This window comes from Pristis pectinata, chromosome 10, assembly GCF_009764475.1.
Source record: "Pristis pectinata isolate sPriPec2 chromosome 10, sPriPec2.1.pri, whole genome shotgun sequence".
In the NCBI taxonomy this organism is placed as follows: Eukaryota; Metazoa; Chordata; class Chondrichthyes; order Rhinopristiformes; family Pristidae; genus Pristis; species Pristis pectinata.
Window position 1 is genome coordinate 65,927,789 of NC_067414.1, and position 11,006 is coordinate 65,938,794.

Sequence of the window (11,006 nt, forward strand, 5' to 3'; positions counted from 1 at the left end):
ATGTAGATGACGAAAAGGGCTCACTATGTGTAGCAAAATAAAATATAATCCTGACTAAGGACTCTGGATCCCATGGTATCATGGTATCAAACCAAAAATGGGTAAGAAAATCTCCTGCTTGTTATCAATTACCAACCTCCCTCAACTGACAAATTAACACCCTCTATGTTGAGGATCACATGGAAGGGTGCAGAAGGTACTCAAGGTGGAGTCTTCTATGCCCATCAGCAAGACTTGCACCACTCCACTACTGCCAGACACCCAAGTCATGAACGGCATAATGCCAGAAATAAAAACACAAAATGTGGAAATATTCAGCAGATCAGTCAGCACTTTGTTTTTATTTCAGATGTCCAATATTGGCTGTCTTTTGCTTCTTGACACAATGCCAAATTAAGCTTGTGGCAAGTTTTAGAAGTTTTAGCAGAGGATTGGTGGCATTTCCCCAGTTCCCGCTATAAGCAGTTGGATCTCTGAAGCAGGGATCACCACACTTGATAGATCATGATGTCTGTGCCAGATTCATGGTGGTTACCCCTACACTTCGTTAATTTTTCTCATTGAATGTTGCAGCTCACCTCTGACAAACTTCCTGTGGGAGTGGAGCTAGTCTTCAGAACTAAATGGGAAAATTGTTCAAACTATAGCAACTGCATTCCAGAATCAAGGTCACCCAAACATCAGCAGTCCAGCTGCAGAACGCAGTTGATGCTTACATTTGCACGTGCCTGAAGGCCAAGCTCCAAGGTATCATCAGCCATTCACCGAAGGAGAGGATGGGCCTGACACGCAACATCAGCTAAATCAATAAAAGAAAACATGCCCCCAGTATAACATAATTCTACTGACAATAAAAGTTCATGACAAAACCTTGGAATACATGATTTATTTTCCATGTCTCGGGAACCTCCTCTTGACAAACACAGGTAATGATAATGAAATTCACCACCATCTTCAATGTGCCAGCACAGTCTTTAGTCAATTAAGCAAAAAGACATTTTAAGATCAAGAAATCAAACCTGACAAAAACTGCTGAAGTTACAACAAAAAGAGTTATGAACAGATTTAAAGAATCCAACAATCAAAAATCAGAGTTTAGCAGTCCTGTTAATTCATTATCCAATTGGCAGGAGTAGACAAGTTAAAAAACTAACCAGAGGAAATGATTAATGAATGACATCATTCTCATTGATTCTCTAACTTTTCCGTTTGGAATCATCAACCCAAAATCCTGCATCCCCATCCACAGATTTTGCTTGACTATTTCAAACATTTTCCACATTGATTTTAGATTTCTAGCATCCGCAGCATTTTATTCTCCTTGAGCAAATGAAGAAGGGATATGGCCCCTGCGCCTCAGCCTTCCAGACACCTCCCAATCACATTTATTGCGCCTTTTCATTGACGAATTCCTCAATCATTAACATCCATGGGGGCTGCATTGTACTTCATCCACAAAATTCAACACAACTTGCCCAACACTGCAGTACCATCAGTAAAACTCTGTGACCTGTATTAGGACAAGGGAAACATGATCAATTTCAAGTTACCCTCCCCGACACACACCATCAAGCTGGAAAATATACCACTGCTCCTTCACTGTTGTTGAACCAAAATTGTCAAACTCCTGTGGGATTGCAGAGGCAAAGGCAACTTACCATCGTGGCAGAGGCAATTAAGAGTGGGCAATAATGAATTGAAACACAATGAATCCACGACTCCAGTTAAAAATGCCTTTTTAAGGCCTGAAGAGCATTTTTATATATTGCACCAGAATATCAAGTTTTCTCACCATAAACATTAATGCAAAAAATATTAATATAAGATTATGAGAGGCCTAGATAGGGTAAACAGCTGATATATTTTTCCCAGGGTCAAAATGTCTAATACTAGTGGGCATGCATTTAAGGTGAGAGGGGGCAAGTTCAAAGGAGATGAGCAGGACAAGTCTTTTACACAGAGAGTGGTGGGTGCCTGGAATACACCGCCAGGAGTGATACTGGAGGCAAATACAATAGAGGTGTTTAAAAGGCTCTAAGATAGGCACATGAATGTGCAGAGATGAAGGGATATGGCCATTGTGTAGGCAAAAGGGATTAGTTTAGTTAGGCGTCTAATTTCAGCACAACATCGTAGGCCAAAGGGCCTGTTCCTGTGCTGTATTGTTCTATGTTCTATAACTTATATGGTGATGCAAGCACATGCCTTTTTTGAAAAAAAAAGGATCAAAATTGCAAGATCTTTCATGCAGCAAATGAAGAACTTATTCTGGACACACAAATAAACTAAAACAATTCCAATACCGAATAACTAAAAATATTTGCATTAAGAATCAAGGTACAGAGATCTAATTAAAGTATATCTAAATAAAGGTTATTTGGTGAAGGAATTCAGAATTAGGGCAGAATCTTAGAACAATGAGGAAAATCAGGAAATGAAAACAAGATATTTTAAAAAGCACAAGGTATGGTGGAAATATTTCTATTAAAGTTTCAAAAAAATCTCAACAGCTTTTTTTGTTGTAATGGATAATGGATAAAGCACGTAAATGGGAATGCAGTTATGATCTAACTGAACAGTGGAACTACTTACTTGTATGTACATTCTAAGAGAAAACTCAAATCTGAAAGTTTTATTCATAGTAAAACACCAACCTTCAGCGAAACAAACATAAAAACATTAAATACATGTGGCAATGGTTCCCTTTTAATTGGTTTTGTTTCTCCTAGCTTCCTGTACCCAATCTCTTACAAATCAAGTTGTCTCCCCCAACCAAAGATACGACAAGTAACTTGCCTTAGATTCAGTCAGTATTATACCAGGTCCAGGAAGTCACACTACGATTCAACTGGCTTGCTCACTGATACCCACAGCTCCACCCCAAGAAGGGCTGCTTACCTGCACTAAACAACTAACAGCTCTTTGGGTTGAGAAGTCAAAGAAACAAATATACATTCCACTATATATAGAGGCACACCATTGTGTCTAGAGCTAAAAATCTAAGGATCTATTACCATTCAGGGGATCAAAGTATGGCAATAACACAGCACTCTAGAAAGTGCTAGATTGAATTTACAGTACTTTCTGAACTAATTCACATCAACCCTTGGGCAGATTACCAGAAGGATTCACCAATTTCAAGACAGTACAAACAAATGGGTGGGGTTGGACACAGAAAAAGAAACAGCCACAGGATAACTGCTTTCAGCAAGAATTTAATTAGTGCCTTCAACATGGAAAAATCTCAAAAGAGGAATAAACATAAGATTAAATACAAACAGCTTCACAGAATAAAGAAAAATTACAGAGTGAAAATCACTTCTCCAAAGGCTTTAAATGTATACAGGTGTAGATATCATTGGGAACGCCAGCATTTACTGTCCATCCTAATTCCAGGATATCCAGCCTTTGACAAGCTCCTGTAGCTGTGATATTTATATGTGATCCAGAAACTTAATTGGATCAACCATATAATCTCCAAGAATATTGATCATCAGGAATTCAATGATTGTAATGACTTTGAAATCAAGGGTAGGGTATTAAACTCTCTCACCCTCTCATGTTAAAGATGGTCATCATCTGGCACTTGTATGGTTTTAAATGTTGTTAACCAAATCAGCCCATGCCTGAAGGCTGTTTGGGCCTTGCTGTCATGTGGACAAAGAATGCCACATCTCTGAAGAGTTGACAATAAATTGAATAGTTCAAAGTCATCAACATCCCCATTTCAAACTTTATAATGGAAGAAAGGTCACTGACGAAGCAGCTGAAGATAGCTAGACTCAGAATTGTCCTGAGGACCTCCACAAATAAGCAAAGAGAATACACAATAAATAGGAAATTCAGTGGCGTAGACTAACAGAGTGATTTTGAAGTGTACAAGCACAGACTTTAAAATGTGACAGGACAGATCAGCGAAGGTGGTTATAAAGACACATGTGATGCTTTTATATTAGCCATAGGACAGAACACAAGATTAGGGAGGTGATGCTGGAACTGCAGACAATACTAATTAGGCTATAACTTGAGCCGTGTACAGTTCTAGTTACCATGTCATGGGAAAGTTGTGATTGCACTGGAAAAGGTGCAAAAGAGATTTACAAGGTTGTTACTAGACTGGAAAATTGTAAAAATGAGGAAAAATTGTAATAAGCTTGGTATGTTTTCTTTAGAGGAGAATGAGAGGAGATTTAACGGAGGCATTTAAAATTAAAAGGAGCCTAAACAGAGTAAATAGGAAGAGCCAATTTCCCTTATATTTGGAAATTACTGCCTGAAAGGGTGGTAGAGACACAAACCCTTATCACATTTAAAAAGTACTTGGGTATGTGCATGAAGAGGCATAACCTGCAGGGTTATGAACCTGGTGCTGGAAGGTACAACTAAATTGGGGTCTCTTTCTCAACCAACACAGACATGATAAGCCAAATAGCCTTCCTCTGTGTTGTAAATTTCCTATGATTTTATAAGCAATTAACAACAGAGAACATATGTAGCAAAACTAAACAAATCAACCTGCCACTGGAGAAAATACCAAATAAGGTAAAATACAGTACAGTCTGACCTCAAACAATTTTTTTCAAAATACACACCAAACTCAAGCTTGACAAATAGTTAGATCTCATTGGGCTCAGAGTCAGACAGCAAGACTCTAGCTGGTTTGCTCCCTCAATTTTATACACAATTAAATCTTCCCTCAGCAAGAGGAAACAAACTAAACAAACCAATACTTCCTCATTGCCAAAATTTACCAGTCTTAACAACATCCTCATAAGATCCACTGCACCCTCTATAATGCAATTACATCCTTCCTGTAATGCATTGACAAAAACTATTTGCAATAGCCTAAATGAAGTCCAGAAAGTACTTCATACGGCTCAAATATAACAACTCTATGCACTCTCTTGTACTCTGCTTTAGCTTATAAAGAAATGTCACATTTCTTCTCTGAACTACTTCATCTACCTTCCCCAATCTGTGGACTTGCTCCAGGTTCCTCTGTTCTATTCTCAGGATCCTGCCATTTATTGTGTATTCCCACACATTTTTGTCTTTCCCAAATGCATTACCCAACATTTGCAGACATTTCACTTTTCTACCCACCTGCAGTGTACACATTTCTTCCTCCCCATAAATCACAAGGTTATTTTTTGTAATATCTAAGAATTTCTTAAAGATGCCACTTATGTTTAAGCTGGTAAATAATGACAAAAAGCAAAGAGCCCAAGGGCTGAACCTGTGATACCCCACTTGAAACATATGTCCTAACATAAAAACAAGTCAATCATCATCCTTTGCCTCCAGCTACTGAGCCAATTTTAGATCAAATGTATCACTTTCTCCTGGAATCTTTAGGACTTTATGTTAATATCAAGTCTGTCATCTGGGGCCATGTCAAAAATGGACATTTATTTCATAAGGAAAGGCAGTGCCTAAATGAGATGAAGGAGTAGGGAACTGAGGATATACTTCAAATATAGGTACACAAATTACAAAATGGTAATGCAGATTAACAAGATTATGAAAGAAAGGAGAAAAAGCAAGGGGTCATTAGTAGTAGAATGGAATTGAAAAGCAAAATTGTGTGTTAATCTGGAACAGAATCTTTGGTTACATCACATTCGGAATATAGTGAACAATTCTAGTTTGCATTCTCTCTGCTTAAAATTGTTCAAAGACTTTCCTTCCACTACCCTTTGAGGAAAGAGGGTTCCAAAGACTCATGACCAAAGAAAACAAAATTCATTTCATCTTAAGTGGGTGACCTCTAGTTCTAGACTCTTCCACAAAAGAAACATCCTCTCCAAATGCATCTGTCAAGAACCCTCAGGATCTTATGCATTTCAATCAAGTCTCATACAAACTCAAACTGATACAATCCTTGTCTGTTCAACCCTTCCTCGTAGGACAACCCATCCATTCTAAGTATTAGTCTTGTAAACCTTCTCTGAACTGTTTTCAATGCATTAACGTCTTTCCTTAAACATGAAAACCAATACTGAACACTATACTCCAGATGTGGTCTCACTGACACCCAACATAAGTATAACTCTGCTACTTTTGTATTGAATTCCCTAAGCTACAAACAATGACAACCTGTTCGCTTTGCTGCTTCTTTATTTTTCCTTGGCAAAAGGGTCAAAAACCAAAGGACATAGTATATGAAAGAAAGTGATTGGCAAAAGAACCAGAAGAATAACCTTTTTTTATAAAACACAGCTAGTGGTTAGAATCTGGAATGCACTGCTAAGGGAAATAGTGCAGCCAGATTCAATCACAACCATCAAAAAGGAACTGGGTACTTGAAGGAAACAAAATGCAGAACTGTGGAGAGAGGTCAGAGTGGGACTAGCTGCATTACTCTTGCACATTAATACCCATGGACTCAATGGGCCAAAAGGCATCTTACTGCACTGTGACTTTTCTGTGATACTGCGACATATGCAGTAATATACTTTGACAGAAAACAAAAAGCATGCAAGCTTATTGAAAAATCTCTGAAGGGAGTGAAAGAATTAGGAAATGAAATACATAATTCCCTAAAAGCACAAGGGCAGATAAATAAAGCCATTAGGAGCTAATAGAATGGATTTTTTTTATATAGTGAATATACTAAAGTGGTAATGGTGAATTGCAGAATGCTGGCTATGTCATGGTCAGTGCTGTGTGCACATTGTAGAAACCCTATTAAGTCACAGGAAGTGCACAGTACAGATTGCCCTGTATGAATCAACAGCTAGAAGATGTGCGCCACTGGATTATATTCACTGAAGCAGAAAAGACTAAAAGGAGATTTAAAACTATATTGATACTCTTCAGACTCCTATTTGGGAAGTAAGCAGTGAGCTCATCAATATAAAAGTACAGTAAAACTCCAATAATCCTGTATCCAATTGTTCGGAAATCCTGATGGTCGAGCATCATTCTCACCCATTAACCTGGAATGAGGGCCAGGGTCCAGAGTACAACCAGGGTGTGCAGCCAAAGTCAATGGTCCAGGGCCAGGGTCTAGACTGTGGGTCAGGTTTACAGCTAAAGCACTTGTATATTTCCCTTTAAACTCACCAAGGCCACTGGAAAATTTATTATGCTACTGGGTAACAGATACAAAAAAAAAGTCAAATAAAAGGCATGTTTAGGTATTAATATGTGGATAACATCCAATAATCCAAAAAATCTGCTAGTCCAGCACTACCAATGCCTCAATAGGTGCCAGACTATTGGAGTTTTACTGTCTCATTAAAGGAGAAATCACATTACATACGGGGTTGTTGGAACTAGAAACAACCTTGCTTAGAGTCCTTGTGCAACTCTGATTCCCACAGTATGAAAAAGAGAGGCACTTGAAAGAAAAAAAAGATTTGCAAGGGTAAACTGGAACTGTGAAGATGTACCCATGAGGAAAGAATGAATAGAGATGGTGTCTGTAATCTCAAAAAGGGGAATACAAAGGAGGAACCAATAGGAGTCTTCAAAGTTATTCAAATGTTGGATAGAGTTGACATGGAAATGCTACCAGGTGGAGGAGGTGGGGGGAAACAAACTAAAATCCATAAATATAAGGCAGTCATCAAGAGATGAAATTGGGGATTCAGAAGAAACTTCCTTACTTTTTCCAGAGGCCATCAACCGGACACATTAAATATGTTTCCCTCTCCATAGATGCTGCCCGACTTGCTGTGTATTTCCAGCATTTTCTGCTTTTATTTCAGATTTTTTGCATCCACAAGTAGGCTAAATGACCACTCATGTCTGCTCCACCATTCACAAGATCATGGCTAATCTAATTTTAGCCTCAGCTCCACTTTCCACCCTGGTCCCCATAACTTTTGATTGTCCAAAGACCCTAAATATTTCCAATGATCCAACCTCAACAGCTCCCTGGGGTAGAGAATTCCAGAGACTCACAACCCTTAAAGAAATTCTTCCTCATGTCCATACTTCATAGATGATCCCTTAACCTGAAAACAAACCTTTCGTCTTCGACCTGAAACATTAACCCTGTTTCTCTTCCAACAGATACGGCCTGACGTGCTGAGTATTTCCAGGTTTTATTTTAGATTTCCTGCACATGCAGTTTTTTTAATTTTCATTCCCTCTTTCTCAACTCCCTCCCCCTTTGAAATCAAAGGTAACATTCTCAATTACTTGCTCTTACTGCAGGCTAATGTTCTACTTTTCATGTATGAGAACACCTAGATCCGTCTTCACCACAGCATTCTGTAGTGCCTCTCAAATTAAACAATATTCTGCAATTTTGTTCTTCTTACCAAAAGGGATAAGCTTGCATTTCCCCACAGCTGTAGTTTTTGCCCACTCACTTAACTTATCCCTTTGCAGACTCCATACATCCTCTTTATTCCTTGCTTTCTCAGTTATCTTCAATCGTCAGTAAATTTGCCTACATTACACTCGGCCCCTTCATCTAATCATTAATATAGGTTGTAAACAGTTGTGCCTGCAGCACCAATCCCTGTGGCACCCTGCTGGTTACAGTTTGTCAAACATAAAATGACCCATTTATTCCAAATTTTGTTATCTTTTAGTCAGCTGATCCTGCTTCCATGCCCTTGAGAGGCTAAGATCAGTTCAGCTTTGTGAACTTTGTGAATGGTTCTGCAGACATGATTGGCCTACTCATGTTGTTGCTGAAAAACTAAAATGTTAGCCTCAATGCCATGACTTCCTAACTTGTGCAGTAACCTTTTACATAGCACCTCATAGAAAACCTTCTGGAAATCCAAACAGCCATGTACTGGCTCCCCTTTATCCACACTCAACAATTCTCACAGATCTCTTAATAAATTTGTCATATATGATTTCCCTTTCATAAACCAAGTTGACTTAATGTGATTGTAGTACTGTTTTTTTCTAAGTGTTCTGTAACAACTTCCTTAATAATGAATTCTTAATGTTGATGTATTCCATCTTCCTTTTGGGATTACATTCATCTTTTAAGACTTGTTACAAAATAAATACTTTTATTAAACTAAAACATGTCGTCTTTTTGTATATTTAAAGGAATCTAGCTCCAACTTCCATTTTTACCAAAGATAATGTTTAAGTATACAGATTTAAATGCATTGTCATGGAGCTAGCTTTTATAGACACCTAAAACATTAATTTATATTGCGCTATTTGTAAAAACAATTCTTCATAATATCAAACTGTTTTGAGATTTACTTTCCAGCCAGTGATATCACTAGAATAGCGCCGGTTGTCTTTCCAAAATAAGCTGAATGCAGATCCTTTTCAGATTTAAACCATGAGATTCGTTTTAGGGCTTCGACCAAAGTGAACATCATTATCTATTTATTAAAATACTGACATTTAGAATGATACAGAAACTCGAAATCCCGCAAAAAAAATGCATCTAAGAGTCTGGATGATAAGCCTGGAGCAAAAGCCTACAAAATGACAAGTATCAAAGCGCCTAACATCGTGTAGTTTGCAAAAGCTCCGAAAATTTGGAAACAGCAAAAATCTATAAAATGCAATTGTTTTAGAACCAAGACCATCAGGTCTCAATAGAACTTTAAAAGAGAGACGACATGTTTTAGTTTAATAAAAGTATGAAAGCCGGTGAAATTATTTCGAAAGTTCGCCGTACTAGCAAGCACGACAGGTGTATTTGTTTCACAAACTCGTCTCCAACAACTCGGAAGAAATTGGGCCGTACAGCAGTGGATTTTTTTAGTTTTATTATTGCTTGTAATTCTGCAGCTGGTCGTTGATGGCGCCTCCCTATCCCTTCCCCCCTCTACAGACAGGCTCTGATCCACTTACAGCAAAACACACAAAGACTTTCCCACAAGACAGACAGAAACAGGGAGAGAGACGAGCAGACAGACGTCTAAGGAAGAGTCTCCGCCGGCGGAGAGCCCGACACCCGCTCGCCCTCAGATACGAAAACAAAAGGAGCGTCAGCGCCGGGCCCAGCCTCTTGCCGCCGGGCTCGCCTCAGACCCATAACAGCACTGAGCCGGGGATTTGTTGGGGAGGAAGGCGTCCAATGCCAGTGACCAGCCTGTTCCGGACTTACCCGCTTGTTATCGTCGTGTTTAGACAAGGAACGAGACGAGCGGGTCCTGGACGAGATCCGACCACCAATCAGCTCCGGCTCGAGCACCGAGTTGCGCCGAGTCCGCACCATTTTCCGCCTCCGCCACCCCCCCCCCCCCCTAATCTCCCGGCCGCTCCGGCTCTACGGATCGTTGGACGCCATTTCTCCTCTTGTGTCAGTCACAGGACGGTGAGCAGCTCCGATCGGAAACCCTCGGCTCTGGGGAAGGGGAGGAGGGAGGGGGAAGGGACAGCCAGATCGGTTCAGATGGGAAACCCTCTGCCGGGAGACAGTGAGCAGAGAACGAACTCGGCTCCGATCTCAAACCCTCGGCACTGAGAGGGTGAGCGGAATGAACTCGGCTCCGATCGGAAACCTTCGGCACTGAGAGGATGAGTGAAGTGAACTCGGCTCCGATCGGAAACCCTCGGCACTGAGAGGACGGAGAGAGAACTCGGCTCAGATCGGATACGGTCGGTGCTGAGAGGGTGAGCGGAGAGTGAGTTCGGAAACTCTCGGCGTTGAGTGAGATTGTGTTCCAATAATAGAGACCAGCTGAGAAATCTTTATCGTTGTTAGAAGTTGTGTGTTTGGACAGGCTGTTTACATATTTAAAATACCGAATGAGACATTTTGCTCCAAAACAGTGAGGCACTTGGGTTAACTTCACTTATATGTATTTTTTTCTCCAAATAAATAACTATAACAATATTTTCGGCAAAATAGTAAATTATTTCTGATTTAAGTTGATGGAACTGCATTTACAAGTTGCAGTTTTGTTGTGACAAAGGGTCTTCAACGTCAGATATTAACTCTGTTTCTCTTTCCACAAATGCTCCTGAACTTGTGAGTGTTTCCAGCAATTTTCTGTTTTGCGTTTATGTGATACTTTGATTATAGTCGATTAAGGAACTTCCTTCATCTTATAACGATGAACTCCTTT

General features: G+C 39.6%; 1 protein-coding gene across 3 annotated transcripts in view; it reads right to left on the reverse strand.

Annotated features, from left to right (window-relative positions):
• Positions 1-10,745, reverse strand: part of atad2b (ATPase family AAA domain containing 2B) — a 106,631-nt gene extending 95,886 nt beyond the window's left edge. For all 3 annotated transcript variants that reach the window (XM_052024676.1, XM_052024677.1, XM_052024675.1), the window contains exon 1: positions 10,043-10,745. In XM_052024676.1, coding sequence (XP_051880636.1) covers positions 10,043-10,153 — 111 coding nt within the window. In that variant the 5' untranslated portion in view covers positions 10,154-10,745. The remainder of the gene's footprint in view (positions 1-10,042) is intronic.
• Between the last annotated feature and the right edge of the window lie 261 nt (positions 10,746-11,006).